We start from the raw sequence: 18,066 nt of genomic DNA on the forward strand, positions 1-18,066 counted from the left end.
GTACTACCACCCATGGTACATAAGTAATGCAGCTGTATAGTGCAGATAAGTGATTTTGAAAAGTTAGTATTGAAAGAATCCAGTGATGCTTTGGTGATAGATCATCTTCAGTGAGGCTTGTAGTAAAAGAATAATTACTAGACACTCACAAAGGAAGGCAGGAAAACTACTACAAACATGCCCAGAATGTATTTTTACAAGTTTTTAATTACTCTAGAGTTCCCAGAGGGCAGAGCCTTGACCTTAATATAGGACGGAAAATATTTTTATATGTGCCAGAAAGTTTATATTAACTGGTAACAGGAAGAAAATTTTATGTTTGTGATTAGCTAGGAACATTGCTATATCACAAAGAAGATGCGGTCCTGTGCACCAGTGATGAGGTCCCTGACAATTCTACTTTTTATTTGTGTAACCTCCCTGAATGCACAAAGTACCGGTAAGTGCAATTTTATATTTGTATTTTCATATGTATGTATGTATCTATTTATCTATCTATCTATCTATCTATCTATCTATCTATCTATCTATCTATCTATCTATCTATCTATCTATCTAGTGTATGACACAAATCATATATCCAGTATATAAATTCAGTTCTAATACAGTCAACCTAATATTATTTTGCTGAAGACAATATACTTGTGTTCATCTCTCAAGCTGAAGAAAGTTAAAGACCTCTGGTCTATTATGGGTGCTTTTCTTGAAGCACCCACTTAGCATTGAAGAGTATCATGGGCACAGGGGAAATGAAGGAATCAAGAAATAGATCAGGATTACCGGAAATTTACCATCATGTTGGCATATAATGCAATGATTCCTATACAGACACACACACACGCACACACAGGTTGCAACTCATGTGCCTTACACTTAGGGATTGATTTATTAAAACTGGAGAGTGTATACTTAGACTATGGTGGGGTAAAATAAAAGTTGGGAGCCTGTCACTGTGATCTTTTTAGAAATTTGATATGCTCACTCAACTCTGGAGAAATGTCAGCTTCAGAATAATCAAAATAGGTAAAGGTAGGATAGTAGTATATTGTGGTATCCTCAACCTCTGCCACAGGTTAATTGTGAACTTTTAGGCCCCTTTCACACTACCGTGACTTCAAAGTCGCTTGATTTTGCCACACTTTCGCGACTGCGATTTTGACGAGATCTCAGGGAATGCCTGTGTAACTCACATCAAAGTCAGTCCAAATGTGAAAGGGGCCTTAAAGTGAAATTCCAGGCTAGGTCTAACTAAGCCTAAAAAGTATTCCAACCCCCTTTTAACTTTTATTTTACCTACCCTGTAGAAGGAAGATGCTTGCACTTACCTATTCTCAGGGAGCCCCAGTCTGATCACCAGATCTCCTTAGCGGATGGCTTCAGGGGAGAGTAGGGACAGCCAACAATGAATGCCCATAGTAAGCCTATACGTGACGTCCATCTGTTGTCAGCGATCTCTCCTCTCCCCTGAAGCCATCTGCTGGGGAGATCATTTGACCAGACCGGAGAGCCCTAGGGCCGCGTACACACGGGCGGACTGTTCGCCCAACCTTGTCCGCTGAACAGTGTTTGGGCGGACAGTCCGCCCGTGTGTGGGCTTTCAGCGGACAGTTTCAGCGGACAGTTGGACGGACAAAGTCTTTCGGCAATTCCGAAAAACTGTCCGCTGAAACTGTGTTTGAGCGAACAGTCCGCCCGTGTGTAGGCTACTTTCGAAATGAGCAAACTGTTCCCGCTCGGAAAGTCCGCCCATTTCGAGCGCGTGTACAGGTAGGCGGGGCCCGCGAGGGAGACGTCGCGGGCTCCGCCGCCTGGAATGGGCTTAAAGGGGAACCCCAACGCCGAAAAAAATCGGCGTGGGGGTTCCCCCAAAGTCCACACCAGACCCTTGTCCGAGCACGCTACCCGGCCGGCCAGGAAAGGGGGGCGAGCGAGCTCGCCCCCCCTCCTGAGCCGTACCAGGCCGCGTGCCCTCAACATGGGGGGGTGCCTTGGGGAAGGGGGGGCCGCGCGGCCCCCCCACCCCAAAGCACCTTGTCCCCATGTTGATGAGGACAAGGGCCTCTTCCCGACAACCCTGGCCGTTGGTTGTCGGGGTCTGCGGGCGGGGGGCTTATCGGAATCCGGGAGCCCCCTTTAAGAAGGGGGCCCCCGGATACCGGCCCCCCACCCTATGTGAATGAGTATGGGGTACAATGTACCCCTACCCATTCACCTGTGAAATAAAGTACAAAAAAAAACACAACACAGGGAAAAAATATTTTATTGCACAGCTCCGGGGGTCTTCCGTCTTCGGGGGTCTTCTCGCCGGACTCCTCCGCTATCTGTGTGTAGCTCTTTTACTAGCGGAGGAGCCCGGCTTTCTTCCTCCCCGCCGCCGGCCTCTTCTCCCGACTTCGGGGGTCTTGTCCCCCTCTTCGGTTCTTCTGCCGGGCCACCGCGCCTTCTTGTAGCTCTTTTGCAGGCGGTGGCCCGGTCTTCTGTCGCCGCTGCCTTCCGTTCTTCTGTCGCCGCCTTCGGTTCTTCTGCCGGGCCACCGCGCCTTCTTGTAGCTCTTTTACAGGCGGTGGCCCGGTCTTCTGTCGCCGCTGTCGTCGCCGCCGCCTTCCGTTCTTGTTCTTCTTCTTGTTCTTCTTCTTCTTCTCCTGGAGATGTTGACTCGACGAGCTCTCCGGCCGGAATGCCAGAGCCGCGCTGTGCGGTCACTTATATAGTGACAATGGGGCGGTGTCACATGGTATATGTCACATGGGTTGGTCACATGGGTTGATGTCACATGGGGACTATGACATCGTAAGGGGGCGGGGTCACCATGTGACCAACCCATGTGACATATACCATGTGACACCGCCCCATTGTCACTATATAAGTGGCAGCGGAGCGTGTCCCTGGCATTCCGGCCGGAGAGCTCGTCGAGTCAACATCTCCAGGAGAAGAAGAAGAAGAACAAGAAGAAGAACAAGAACGGAAGGCGGCGGCGACGACAGCGGCGACAGAAGACCGGGCCACCGCCTGTAAAAGAGCTACAAGAAGGCGCGGTGGCCCGGCAGAAGAACCGAAGGCGGCGACAGAAGAACGGAAGGCAGCGGCGACAGAAGACCGGGCCACCGCCTGCAAAAGAGCTACAAGAAGGCGCGGTGGCCCGGCAGAAGAACCGAAGAGGGGGACAAGACCCCCGAAGTCGGGAGAAGAGGCCGGCGGCGGGGAGGAAGAAAGCCGGACTCCTCCGCTAGTAAAAGAGCTACAAGAAGATAGCGGAGGAGTCCGGCGAGAAGACCCCCGAAGACGGAAGACCCCCGGAGCTGTGCAATAAAACATTTTTTCTCGTGTGTTGTGTTTTTTTTTGTACTTTATTTCACAGGTGAATGGGTAGGGGTACATTGTACCCCATACTCATTCACATAGGGTGGGGGGCCGGTATCCGGGGGCCCCCTTCTTAAAGGGGGCTCCCGGATTCCGATAAGCCCCCCGCCCGCAGACCCCGACAACCAACGGCCAGGGTTGTCGGGAAGAGGCCCTTGTCCTCATCAACATGGGGACAAGGTGCTTTGGGGTGGGGGGGCCGCGCGGCCCCCCCTTCCCCAAGGCACCCCCCCATGTTGAGGGCACGCGGCCTGGTACGGCTCAGGAGGGGGGGCGAGCTCGCTCGCCCCCCTTTCCTGGCCGGCCGGGTAGCGTGCTCGGACAAGGGTCTGGTGTGGACTTTGGGGGAACCCCCACGCCGATTTTTTTCGGCGTTGGGGTTCCCCTTTAAGCCCATTCCAGGCGGCGGAGCCCGCGACGTCTCCTTCGCGGGCCCCGCCTACCTGCACACACGCTCGAAATGGGCGGATTTGCCTCCTCCTTACGTGGGCGAGTCCGTTCATTTCAAAAGTTGAGCGAACTGTTTGGCAAACAGTTCGCTGAAACAGTCCGCTCGTGTGTGGGCAAGTCCGCTCATGCAAATTTTGAGCGGACTGTTTGCCGAAACTGTTTGACGAACAAGGTTGGGCAAACAGTCCGCGCGTGTGTACGCGGCCTAGGAATTGGTAAGAATAAGGATCTTTTTTCTACAGAGTAGTTAGAATACAACGGTAGGTGTTATAAGGTGTTTGGGAGCCATTTTAAGCTTAGTTAGGTCTGGACTGCACTTCTACTTTAAGCCTAGCCCAGAAATTTGTAAATATGGACCTTTAAGAACAGCCAAGTAGAGAGTAGAGCAGTCACTGTCTGTAGGTAAAGGTCAAATGGATATTCCTCTTTTGCTAAATAAATACTAGGTTCTTGATTCAATGAGAACAGTCACAGGTATCTTTATGATGGAGCAGTGAGAACTCTATGTAATGTACACCGGCAGCAGCTTATGTCCAGCTGGTCACTCTGCAGAACAGAAGCCTTCCCCTAAGGGAGGGCCATTTCCCCCCAAGCTGCTGTGTCTTGGAAAAACTGAAAATCAGAATTGACCCATGCAGTTAGCAGAGAGAGGAGAGATCAGAGAGGAACCAGACTAGGATCTTTGGATGCAGGTTACTACACACTCCAGAGAGATGCGCTTTGTTCGTTTTCCATGTCTGAGGTTTACAACCACCTCAAGGCAAGCTTCCATACTTTAAAACAGGGGTATCCAAAATTTCTAAACAAAAGGCCAGTTTACTGTCCTTCAGACTTCAGGGGGGCTGAACTGTGGCCTTTGGGAGTAGAAATTGTCTTGGCGGTAGTGGGAGAAGACAATGTATCTTTGGTATCAGTTGGAGGACTAGTGCCCCATCGTTGGTGTTGGTGGGAGGACTAGTGCCCAGTTGTTGGTGTCAGTGGGAGGAATAGTGCCCCATTATTGGTATCAGTGGGACGAATAGTGTCCCATCATTGGTGTCATTGAGAGGAATAGTGCCCCATCATTGGTGTCAGTGAAAGGAATAGTTACCCAACATTGATGTCAGTGAGAGGAATTGTTCCCCATCATTGGTGTCATTGAGAGTAATAGTGCCCCATCATTGGTGTCAGTGAGAGGAATAGTGCTCAATTATTGGTATCAGTGGGAGAAATAGTGTCCCATCATTGGTGTCAGTGAAAGGAATAGTTACCCAACATTGATGTCAGTGAGAGGAATTGTTCCCCATCATTGGTGTCATTGAGAGTAATAGTGCCCCATCATTGGTGTCAGTGAGAGGAATAGTGCTCAATTATTGGTATCAGTGGGAGAAATAGTGTCCCATCATTGGTGTCAGTGGAAGGAATAGTAGGAAATAATGCTCCATTATTGGTATCTGTAGGAGGAATAGTGCTCCAATATTGGTGTCAGTAGGAGGAATAGTGCTCCATCATTGGTATCTGTGGGAGGAATAGTGCTCCATTATTGGTGTCAGTGGGTGAAAGAGTGACCCATCATTGGTATCAGAGAGAAGATCAGTGGCCCACCATTGGTATCAATGGGAGAAATAGTGACCCACCATTGGTATCAGTGGGAGGATTGGTGACGCATCATTGGTATCAGTGGGAGGATTAGTGACATACCATTGGTATCAATGGGATGAATAGCTCCCCATTATTGGTATCAGTTTGAGGAATAGTGCCACATCATTGATGTCAATGGGACAAATAGTGCTTCATGGTTCATGTCAGTAGCAAGAAGCATGCCCCATTGTAGGTGCCAGTGGTTGAAATAGTGTCTTGTATCATTGGAAGGAAAGGTTACTCAAGGGCCGGATAAAGACAAGCAAAGGGCCACATCTGACCCCTGCAGTTTGGAGACCACTGATTTAAAGCAATCAAATATAGATTAATTAATTTTATATTTATTAACTCAAAGTGGGCAGTACAAATATGCAACATTTACTGAGATCGTGATACACATTTATCTATGTTTAGAGACTAAACATGGATATTAGAACTGTTATGGTCCAGAGAGACAATAACTATGAAAGGGTTTGTTATCCCATCCATCTAAAACTATGCCAGCCCCTCTATTAGAAGCTGGCATAGCACGCAATGTCAGTAGTTTTAAACAACGAGCAGTGTAAACACCTAATTTGAGCTGTCTTCAGGCCAGTCACAGCATTCATGGCCGCTTTACAAATCTGATGGAATGCTTCTGTGGGAGGGGTCGTGATCTCCCTCTAACGTCAGATGGGGAGGCTGCTTGTCTCCTCCGCAGAAGCCATGTATCGTAGCTTTAAAGCAGCTGCAAGTCACGTGACTAGCCTGAAGACAGCTCAAATTAAGTATTTACACTGCTCCTTTTGAAAACTAGTGATATATGGGGTTGATTTACTAAAGGCAAATGCACTCTGCACTACAAGTGCACTAAAAGTGCACTTGTAAGTGCAGTCACTGTAGATCGCTGTAGATCTGAGGGGAAGCTCTGCTGATGTTATCATCCAATCGTGTGCAAGCAAAAATGCTGTTTTTTATTTTCCTTGCATGTCCTCCTCAGATCTACAGCGACTGCACTTCCAAGTGCACTTGTAGTGCAAAGTGGAGTTGATTTTAGTAAATAAACCCCATAGTGTGCTATGCCAGCCTCTAATAGAGAGGCCAGCAGTGAATTATTTTACAAGAATAGCGGCGGGGGCGGGGCCGGGGCCAGCCGGACACAGACACAGAGGGGGATGACAGGCAGGAAGGAGGGGGGGAGAGAGGAGAGCAGAGCAGGGCAGCCTATCATGGAGGGAGGCACTTTGACCATGGGGATCAGGGCGGAGCAGCCCTGATTTTTGTAGCATGGGTGGCTGCCTCAACACAACCAAATGTGAGCCAGGGGAAAAAAACACCCCTTATTCTGCCCCTTAATTGCACATTTCAAGCTATTCTAAATAATTTAAGTTGCCTATAGTGCCCTATGTATAAAACTGTCCCAGAGAAAAAACTTGGAAACTAAGAAATGTTAAAAAATTATGTTTTATAACTGATAGTGGGGGTTTCCCAAATTTGAGTGTAAAAGTGGAAATACCCATAAAGGTTTATGTAAATCCTAACAATGAGCTCTCTCTTGATCTGTCAAATATGCCTGCCAGGGTCCAGATCCAAACCTACACCCTCTGCAGTGTCTGGCTGTGGCTTTTCTCGCTGTGCCACCTGAGATGCTGGACAGCTCATTCTCTGATCCTTTGGACAATCTTGCCTTGTCTCTTGTTTCTGGTGAACCTTGAACGCTTTGCTTATTCGATAAACTTCCTGAGTTACAGTAAGCCATGTCTCAGTACTTCCTGTTTGTTAGATTATTGTACTCTCTTTCATTACCAACCTTTGGATTGTTCCTTGACTATGCTTCTGCTAGATCCCAACCTGCAACCACTTGTTACTGACCTTTGGCTTGTTTATTGACTAAGCTTCTGCTTATCCCTACCTGCTGTATCTGCTACTGGACCCCAACTTGCACACTGTCATGGTTTTGCAATAGTGTTTGTCTGCTTACCTGTATCCATGTGTTCATCTCTAGAGACCAGCCGACCCTCACCTGACTGCTTTTGTAATCCATCCTCTGGCATGACTTCACCCTAGCTCCTATCAGAGAACTCTATATTAACCTGTGCACTGCAGACCAACCCTGCTGATCAACCTTTGTGTGTTTGCTTCCTGTTACCTGCCGTGTGCTCCTCTGTTGTTCCGTTACCGACTTTGGCGTGTCCTTGACTATCCCTGTTTGCCTGTGATCCTGACCTTTTGGCGTGTCCTTTACTATTCCTGTCTGCTTGTGGCTCCGACCTTGGCTTTGTCCCTCACTATCCCTATCCTCCTGTTGCCTACTGTGGGTGTGAGCTGGGGGACCCTGGGGGTCGCGACCTGGAGCCAGTTGCAGCCAAGTCCATCCTCACCACTAGAGGCGCTGGTGAACACCTGCTGCCTCTTAGAGTCCGCGCCCCAGGGAATCTTATGCTCTAACCCCAGTGGGATCTGTCTCCCGTCTGCAGCGGTCAGCCGTAGGGTCCACAACCTTGCGGTGCACTCCTGATCCCTATGGTGTGCATCTGTCACCTCGCCTCAAGGTGACCTGTCACACACCTCCTGGTGGGGTGATCCTGAGGACTGGGACCTAGTACTAAGATTCCACAAAAACCATCTCTACCATCAGGAGTTCTGGTGAACACCGGTTAGTGCTTAGACCCCACACCTCAGGTAAGCCCACGTTATCTACTACACATGCTTGTGTACTTTTCTTGCTGGTCAGTGAGAGCCTCTCCACTGCTATAGCTACTGGTCTCCGAGCCTGACTTGTAATGGCAATACTATTTTAAGCACTATGTTATATCTATTTAATAAGTGCAAAAAATACCTGTTGACCTCTTGATAAGAATTTCATAACTGTCCTGTGTCCTGTTCTGACTTCCTGTGTTTTATAGCTTTCTCCATTCTTATCCTTAGCCTTTATGCCAAAGCAGGGGGAGGGAAGGAGGGATTTAGGTTTTACAGAGCACTGGGCTGTCTTTTCATTGGGGTGCAACCTATATGCTAAAGATGGTTTGCACCTAAATGGAAAGGGGTCTACTGTGCTGGGGGAGAGGTTTATGGGAAGGCCGGAGGTGTATTTAAACTAGGATTGTGGGGGGAGGGTGAATTACAGTATGATGGGACAGACAGGTCAGACAGGGATCTGCCCCTATTGATGGGTGGAATGGGGAAAGATGGGGGGAGGGCTATGGCAGATGATATGAAGGTTCCAATGTTACAAACAACCACCGGAAATTGTACTATTTGTACTAAAATAAAAAATATGCAACATACATTTGCAAAATGTGTCAATGAATTAAAGTGTTTGTTCTCCAATGCCAGAAGTCGGCCAAACAAAATGAGTGAGTTGGAACTCTGGTGCACAAAGAGAACTATGATCTAATTAGTATTGCTGAATCTTGGCTTTATTCCCCTCATGACTGGGCTATTAATATTCCTGGCTATGCTCTCTTTCAGGAAAGACAGGTTAAAGCGGGGGGGGGGGGGGGTGTATGTCTCTATGTGAGAAGTGGTCTCAAAGTGAGTGTGAAAGAGGACCTAGTTGATGGAGAGTGTGATGAGTCTGAAGCATAATGGGTGGGACTGTACATGGGTGTGCCTACTACAAAGGTTATCATTGGAGTTTGTTATAGACCTCCCAGTTTTAATGAGAAGGTGGAGACTCAGCTCCTAGCACAGATGGAAAGGGATGCAAAGGCTGAAATAGTGATAATAATGCGGGATTTTAACTACCCGGAAATTGACTGGAGTAATGGCACTGCTGGGACAGTTAAAGGGCAAAAATTTATAAACCTATTACAAGACAATTTTATGGTCCAGTTTATTGAGGCCCCAACTAGGAATGACACTCTGCTAGACCTGGTAATCTCAAGCTATGCAGAGCTTATTACCAATATTCATATAAAATAACATCTGGGTAGTAGTAACCATAAGATGATTGTATTTAATGTTAGTCGTAAGCAACAAACACATACGGGAAAGTTAAAAACACTTAACATTAAGAGAGCAAGGGCTGCTCTCCAAGCCTTAGACTGGGAGGGAAAATTGGCATCAATGGACACAGAACAGAAATGGGAATTCTTCAAAAAGACTGTATGCAAACTCACTGCAAAGTAAATTCCCATGGGCAATAAGTTTAACCACTTGCCGCTCGCCATATAGCAAAATGACAGCGGCAAAGCGGCTTCAATATCCTGACCGGACGTCATATGGTGTCCAGCAGGATAACAGCCGCCGGTGCACCAAGGCCAATCGGTGGTATGGTTTGCCAGTCTGACACACTGCAACACCGATCTAGGTAAAGAGGCTCTGACGGAGACTCTTTACCATGTGATCAGCTGTGGACCACCAGGGACGCCACTAGGGCCACCAGGGATGTCACCACCAGTTATGCCACCCTAGACCACCAAGGATGCCAATCAGTGCCCACAATGAATGCCAATCGGTGCCCACAATGGATGCCAATCAGTGCCCACAATGGGCATCACTGATTGGCAGGCATTATTGTTTGGCACTGATTGGCATCTATCTTTACCATCAATTACTGTACATCAGTGCCACCTATCAGTGCCCATCCATGCCCATCTGTGCCACCTATCAGTGCCCATCTGTGTCGCCTATCAGTGCCCATCAGTGCCACCTATGTGTACCCATCAGTGCTGCATATCAGTGCCACCTATCAGTGCCCCCATCAGTGCCGCTGTCACGTACCTGGTAGGCGAGCCCAGAATGCAGGGGGCGGCCTCTCGTAACCCCTGGCTCGAGAACCCCTGAGGGTGATAACAGGGGTTCAAAAATTCAGAGGGCACAAGTGCCTAGCAGGTGTAAGGCAGATCCGGATCGTCAGCAGCAACACAGGCAGCAGATAAGAACGGCTGGTGACAGTTGGCAGGTGGCAGCAGGCACAGGCAGATGGACTGGAATAGCAGAAGATCGTCAGCAGGTGACAGCAGGCTCAGGCAGTCAAGGCTGGAACAGCAGGAGGTCGTCAGCAGGTGACAGCAGGCACAGGCAGATGGACTGGAATAGCAGAAGATTGTCAGCAGGTGACAGCAGGCTCTGGCAGTCAAGGCTGGAACAGCAGGAGGTCGTCAGCAGGTGACAGCAGGTATTTGGATCTCCGATCGGATCAGCAGGAGGTAACAGCAGAGTTGGGTACAGGCCAGGTCGGTAACAGGCAGACAGCAACGGTACAAGGGAAGAGGCAGAGACGTAGTCAGACAGGCAAGGAGTCGGAGGCAGGCAGCAAACGAACGTAGTTAGGAACAGGCCGGGTAACAGGAATCAAGGCAACAGATAGCAGGTAACAGTATCTTCGGACACGCTGTAGACTGGACAGCAAGAGGGAAGCCGAGGCAGAGTCCTTAAGTAGCCTTTAGGGCGCCAAAGCGGTCGCACGACGAGTCTGCGTGCCCCCGCGAGTAGTCGTGCGTCCGTTCGTGACCTCGCCCACCCGCGTGCGCTCGTTCGCAACATCGCGCACCCGCGTGCGCCTGATCGTACCAGCGCGCACCCACGTGCGTCCGCTCGCGTTAACACGTGCCAAAGGGTAACGACAGGTTCTCAGCAACGGGCCCCTGCGAGCAGACCTCCCATGTGCGATCGGATCGCCAGGACGGTCATGACAGCCACATATTAGTGCCCATCATCAGTGTCCATCAGTGCCACCTCATTGGTGCCCGTCAGTGCAGCCCCATCAGTGCCCAACAGTGACGGAGAAAACACTTATTTACAAGGTTTTGTAACAGAAACAAAAAACATATTTTTTTCAAAATTTTCGGTCTTTTTTTATTTGTTTAGCAGAAAATAAAAAGGTGATCAAATACCACCAAAAGAAAGCTCTATTTGTGGAAACAAAATTATAAAAATAAAAATGTGTCATTCAAAGTGTGACAGTGCTGAAAGCTGAAAATTGGTCTGGGCAGGAAGGTGTATAAGTGCTTTGTATTGGAGTGGTTAAAAGGCTAAAAATAAAACTTATATGGCTCACAGACAAAGTTAAAATGGCTATAAATAATAAGAAAATAACTTTTTTAAAACTATGAAAATGAAGGAACACTATCACCGTTTAAATGTTACAAAGAATATAATAGAATATGTAAAAAGGAAATCAAGGATCCAAAAATTCAAAACAAACAGCAGATTGCAAAAGATAGTAGGACAAACCCCAAAACATTCTTCAAATATATTAATAGTAAAAAGGTCAGTTTTCAACCAAAACACTGCGCTATTCTTATATATATATATATATATATATATATATATATATATATATATATATATATATATAAAAAATATGAAAACAGCTGCTAACACACCACCAGGGTATAAAGTGTGACGTGATAAATGTTATATAAAAGTGTAGCGCTTCAAAGATATGGCGTATTTTCTGCCAACCTTTTAGAAATATATATGCATTCAGTAAATATTCCCAGTGTGAAATAGTGCACACAACATACAAAATCACATGTAAATATTACTTGCTATATATGGATATGTAGCTATAAATTTATTCTATAAAGAAAAGAAAACAAAAGAATAGATCAAAAAATGAGAAAATCCAGACATGGAAATAGCAAAGTCTCTTATATATGATGTCCGTGTATAATCCACAAATGTGTAGAAAAGATCATACACCTCCTTCATAAAAAATCGTGCAGTCACCACGTGATGTTCCCTTCACAAGCGAAATGGACGCTTACCGGATTTAGTGGATCCACTCAAATTTATATTTGGAGGATCACATAGGCTCATATATATATGCAGACTCCTTCAACAGTGCATTTTCCAGAGGGATTTCAAATATGGTTACTCCATTCATATATTAAGAGGTGACTTATCTCCAGCCATTAGGGATGAGCTTCGTGTTCGAGTCGAACATACGTTCGACTCGAACATCGGCTGTTCGTCCGTTCGGCGAAGTCCGAACATTTTGGTCCGGTCGCGCCAAATTCGTGTGTCGCTCACGGCCCACAATGCACTCCGATGGCGCAGTGCATTGCTGGCTCATGATTGGCCAAGCATGCACTGTGACCCCGCATGCTTGTCCAATCGCAGCGCCAGCAGCGAGGAGAGCCATGATTGGCCACAGGCAGGATGCCTGTGGCCAATCATAGCTCAGGCAGTGTAGTGCACGCCCCACACTATATAAGGCCGCCAGCGCGGCGGCCTTGTGTAGTGTGTTGGCGTCTGAAGCAGTGGGTGTTCTGTGTACCTTCAACACAGTACACACCGATCGTTTTCTGCCGATTTTCGATCTTGCTGTTGTGTAGTGGTTATTGTCTGCGTGCCCTGACCGCAGTATACACCGCTATATTTACCTCACCTATATAGCTAGTGATCTATCTTTTATAATAGAGCATGCAGTCAGTAGTGTTAGGAGATAGTGCGTGCTGTCTGCGTGCTCTGTACCCAGTACATACCGCTATATCCACCTACATAGCTGTTCTCTATTTGAGCCCACTTGCCATCTGCAGGAGTTATTGGAAGTTGTGTGTGCCTCCAGCACAGCACAGTATACATCTGTATATACCCCTTTATCTCTGGTGTTCTATAATAAAGGCATCTGCAGGAGTTAGTGGGTGTTCTGTGTACCTTCAACACAGTACACACCGATCGTTTTCGGACGATTTTCGATCTTGCTGTTGTGTAGTGGTTGTTGTCTGCGTGCCCTGACCGCAGTATACACCGCTATATTCACCTCACCTATATAGCTAGTGAGCTATCTTTTATAATAGAGCTTGCAGTCAGTAGTGTTAGGAGCTAGTGCGTGCTTACTGCGTGCTCTGTACCCAGTACATACCGCTATATCCACCTACATAGCTCTTCTCTATTTGAGACCACTTGCCATCTGCAGGAGTTATTGGAAGTTGTGTGTGCCTCCAGCACAGCACAGTATACATCTGTATATACCCCTTTATCTCTGGTGTTCTATAATAAAGGCATCTGCAGGAGTTAGTGGGTGTTGTGTGCCTCTAGCACAATATACACTACCCAACTGCTTTTTTACCCAACTTCCTTCAGGCCATTACCATGTCTGGAAGGCCAGCAAGGAGAGGCAGACAGGCGCGAGCCGATAAAAGAGGGCAAGCAGGCTCTGTGTCTAGAGACAACAGTGCTGGTCGTGGACGCGGTGCATTGTCATCAGCACGTGGCCATGGGACACGCTTGTCCTTCTTTTCGGCAGCTGGACATGTTGAGCCGCAACATGCCAACGACTTGGTAGAGTGGATGACCAAGCCCTCTTCATCCTCCTCATCCTCTCTCACCCAGGCTCAGGGTACTAGCAAAGCAGCTGCCAATGCATCGTCTTCCCTCCTCTCAATGTCATCATCAGTGACTCCTTCCCTAGACCCACCACGTCCTCCTGAGGAGTCTCCTGAACTCTTTGAGCACAGTGTTGGGTACATGCTCCAGGAGGATGCCCAGTGTTTTGTGGGCTCTGATGATGACACTCAGCTAAAGGAAGGCAGTAGCGTGAGCGCAGAGAGAGGGGATGCTCAAGAAGGACAGCAATGTTCCACAAGCTGCAGCATACTGCCAGGTTTGCTACAGCGATGAAGAGGGAGGGGATGATGAGGGCACTGACTCCACGTGGGTGCCTGGAAGGAGAGAGGAGGAGGACTAGGAGGAGGAGGCACATGTCCAACGAGGCAGGATGCCCTCCGGGGGCCAGCTTAGGGGCAGCACACCGACTGAATCACACCGCAGAGCTCCGCCTGTGCAGAGCGCTGCCTCTGCGCGTTATTCTAAAAGTTCTTTGGTGTGGGCCTTTTTTGAGACTTTTGAGTGCATCAGATCGCACCGCTGCTATTTGCAACATATGTCTCAAGCGTATCTCACGTGGCCAAAACATCAGCCGCTTGGGCACCACATGCTTGACCAGACATATGTTGACCTGCCATGCAGCTCGTTGGCAAGCGTACCTCAAAGACCCACACCAAAGAACAAAGCGGACCTCTCCTTGCTCCTCATCAGCTGGCATCTCCAACCCCACTAGACCTTCAGTCCTCTCTGAAACCTGCTCTGAGAGGAATGAAGGTGTAGAATTAGGTGTGTCACAGCCAAGTGCTTCCGGGAACTCTGCTAGCGGTACACCCACGTCCAATTATAGCAGGCAAATGTCCCTGCCCCAGCTGCTGGACCGGCGAAAGAAGTTCACTCCCAGCCATCCACATGCCCAGCGGTTGAATGCTAGCTTGGCTAAATTGCTAGCACTTCAACTGCTGCCTTTTCAGTTGGTAGACTCGGCCCCCTTCCGTGAGTTTGTACAATGTGCGGTTCCTCAGTGGCAGGTCCCCAAACGCCACTTTTTCTCACAGAAGGCGATTCCGGCTCTCTACCGGCATGTGGAAGGCAATTTCCTTGCCTCGCTGGACAGGGCGGTCAGCGGTAAGGTGCATATTACCGCTGACTCATGGTCCAGCAGGCATGGACAGGGACGTTACCTGTCTTTCACGGCCCATTGGGTCACTCTTCTGGCAGCTGGGATGCAGGATAAGGTGCAGTAGTGTTGGAGGTTGTTCCGCCACCACGCCTCCAAAATGCTACTATTGGTTGTGACACACCTCTCTCCTCCACCCCCTCCTCTTCTTCTTCCTCCATGGCCTCTTCCAGGGCTCTGTCCTCAGGACCAGCGGTGCTCCGTAGGCATTCCAGGGGCTACGCAAGTACGCAGGCAAAACGATGCCATGCCGTGCTTGCGCTGGTTTGTTTGGGGGACAGGAGCCACACTGGGGTTGATGTTTTGTCAGCTCTGCAGGGGCAGGCCGAGAGGTGGTTGACGCCACGCCAGCTTAAGCCAGGAATGGTGGTTTGCGACAATGGCACCAACCTCCTCTCCGCCCTCCGACAGGGACAACTGACCCATGTGCCCTGTGTAGCTCACGTCCTTAACCTGGTGGTGCAGCGGTTCTTGGGCAGGTACCCCAGGCTTACAGGATGTCCTGAAGCAGGCCAGGAAAGTCTGTGTGCATTTCTGCCGATCATTTAATGCCTGTGCTCGGCTGGCTGAGCTCCAAAAGGAGTTGAACCTGCCCAAGAACCGCCTTATATGTGACATGCCCACCAGATGGAACTCAACATTGGCCATGCTGCAGCGGCTGCACACGCAGCAGAGGGCCATCAATGAGTGCCTGTGCGACTACGGCACCAGGACAGGGTCAGGGGAGCTTGGTTTTTTCTCACCACGCCAGTGGGGCATGATCAGGGATGCATGCACTGTCCTGTCACCGTTTGAGGAGGCCACAAGGATGGTGAGCAGTGACAGTGCATGCATCAGTGACACTGTACCTCTTGTCCACCTCTTGGAGCATACGCTGCGTGGAATAATGGACAGGGCACTTGAGGCAGAACAGAGGCAGGAAGAGGAGGACTTCCTTGCCTCTCAAGGCCCCCTTTATCCAGACAGTGTTCCTGCTGTGCCACCCATTACACAGGAAGAGGATGAGGAGGAGGAAGAGGAGGAGGAGGATGATTGTGTCAGCATGGAGGTGGAGGCTGGCACTCAGCATCAGCATCAGCAGCAGCAGTCTTGTAGGGATGATTTACAGTCCCAAGAAACACGTGGACTTGTACGTGGCTGGGAGGAGGTAGCTGCGGATCATGTTGTCCTTAGTGACCCAGAGGACTCCGGACCGAATGCCTCAGCTAACCTACGCTGCATGGCCTCCCTGATCCTGCAAAGCCTGCGGAAGGATCCTCGTAGGATCAAGGAGAGGGACCATTACTGGCTGGCCACTCTCCTTGATCCACGGTACAAGGGTAAGGTTGCCGACCTTATCTTGCCATCGCAGAGGGAGCAGAGGATGAGACATCTCCGGGAGGCCTTGCAGAAAGGTCTGTGCAACGCGTTCCCAGAGACTGGGAGGTTACAAACTCCTGGTCTTGGACAACGTGTTGCTGAGGCATCGGTCAGAAGGAGCGGTGGAGAAAGTGGCTGTCTGACTGATGCTTTCAGACAATTTTTTAGTCCGCAGCCCCAAGGTATGATCGGTTCCAGCACCCATCGCCAGCGTCTGATTTACATGGTGCAGGAATACCTAGGGGCAAGGTCAGACTTGGACACCTTTCCCACCGAAAATCCTCTGGCTTACTGGGTCTTGAGGATCGATCACTGGCCAGAGCTTGCACAGTATGCAATTGAGCTACTGGCCTGTCCTGCATCCAGCGTTCTTTCGGAACGCACCTTCAGTGCTGCTGGTGGCTTTGTTACCGATCACAGGGTGCGCCTGTCCACCGAATCAGTTGATCGACTGACCTTCATCAAGATGAATCAGTCTTGGATCACCCACAGCTACCAAGCACCTGAAGCTGATGTAACAGAATAATTTTTTTTGAAATATCACATCCCTTCAAGACTGCCTATGCTGATGCTGAGTGACTGTCCTGTTATGTTGATTGTCTATCCTCTTCCTCCTCCGCTGATATGTTGGAAGAACATTTCTGGTTCTGGTTGATGCCATCAGCCCAATTTTTCTGCCCCTGTTTAACAGGGGCATTTAAGTACAATTTTTGATGCAATGCTTTGCAGCAGGGCTAATTCCTGCAATCAAACGAGTATATGGGAGAGGTTGCAGTGTGGTGGCACCAGCACCAGTGCCTAAGGCCCAATTTTTCTGCCCCTGTTTAACAGGGGCGTTTAATTACAATTTTTGATGCAATGCTTTGCAGCAGGGCTAATTCCTGCAATCAAACAAGAGTATATGGGAGAGGTTGTAGTGTGGTGGCACCAGCACCAGTGCCTAAGGCCCAATTTTTCTGCCCCTGTTTAACAGGGGCGTTTAATTACAATTTTTGATGCAATGCTTTGCAGCAGGGCTAATTCCTGCAATAAAACTAGAGTATATGGCAGAGGTTGCAGTGTGGTGGCACCAGCACCAGTGCCTAAGGCCCAATTTTTCTGCCCCTGTTTAACAGGGGCGTTTAATTACAATTTTTGATGCAATGCTTTGCAGCAGGGCTAATTCCTGCAATAAAACTAGAGTATATGGCAGAGGTTGCAGTGTGGTGGCACCAGCACCAGTGCCTAAGGCCCAATTTTTCTGCCCCTGTTTAACAGGGGCGTTTAATTACAATTTTTGATGCAATGCTTTGCAGCAGGGCTAATTCCTGCAATAAAACTAGAGTATATGGCAGAGGTTGCAGTGTGGTGGCACCAGCACCAGTGCCTAAGGCCCAATTTTTCTGCCCCTGTTTAACAGGGGCGTTCAATTACAATTTTTGATGCAATGCTTTGCAGCAGGGCTAATTCCTGCAATAAAACTAGAGTATATGGCAGAGGTTGCAGTGTGGTGGCACCAGCACCAGTGCCTAAGGCCCAATTTTTCTGCCCCTGTTTAACAGGGGCGTTTAATTACAATTTTTGATGCAATGCTTTGCAGCAGGGCTAATTCCTGCAATAAAACTAGAGTATATGGCAGAGGTTGCAGTGTGGTGGCACCAGCACCAGTGCCTAAGGCCCAATTTTTCTGCCCCTGTTTAACAGGGGCGTTTAATTACAATTTTTGATGCAATGCTTTGCAGCAGGGCTAATTCCTGCAATAAAACTAGAGTATATGGCAGAGGTTGCAGTGTGGTGGCACCAGCACCAGTGCCTAAGGCCCAATTTTTCGGCCCCTGTTTAACAGGGGCGTTTAATTACAA

The 18,066-nt window shown here is 48.8% G+C and overlaps 1 protein-coding gene across 1 annotated transcript in view; it reads left to right on the forward strand.

Annotated features, from left to right (window-relative positions):
- The first annotated feature begins 357 nt into the window (after positions 1–357).
- LOC143958921 (uroplakin-3b-like) overlaps positions 358–18,066 on the forward strand; it is a 46,924-nt gene continuing 29,215 nt past the window's right edge. The window contains exon 1 of the mRNA XM_077467908.1: positions 358–439. Within this exon, the coding sequence (XP_077324034.1) occupies positions 358–439 (82 nt within the window). The remainder of the gene's footprint in view (positions 440–18,066) is intronic.

This window comes from Lithobates pipiens, unplaced genomic scaffold (genome assembly GCF_037356315.1).
Source record: "Lithobates pipiens isolate NorthernLeopardFrog02 unplaced genomic scaffold, aLitPip1_a1.2 Scaffold_64, whole genome shotgun sequence".
Classification (NCBI taxonomy): Eukaryota; Metazoa; Chordata; class Amphibia; order Anura; family Ranidae; genus Lithobates; species Lithobates pipiens.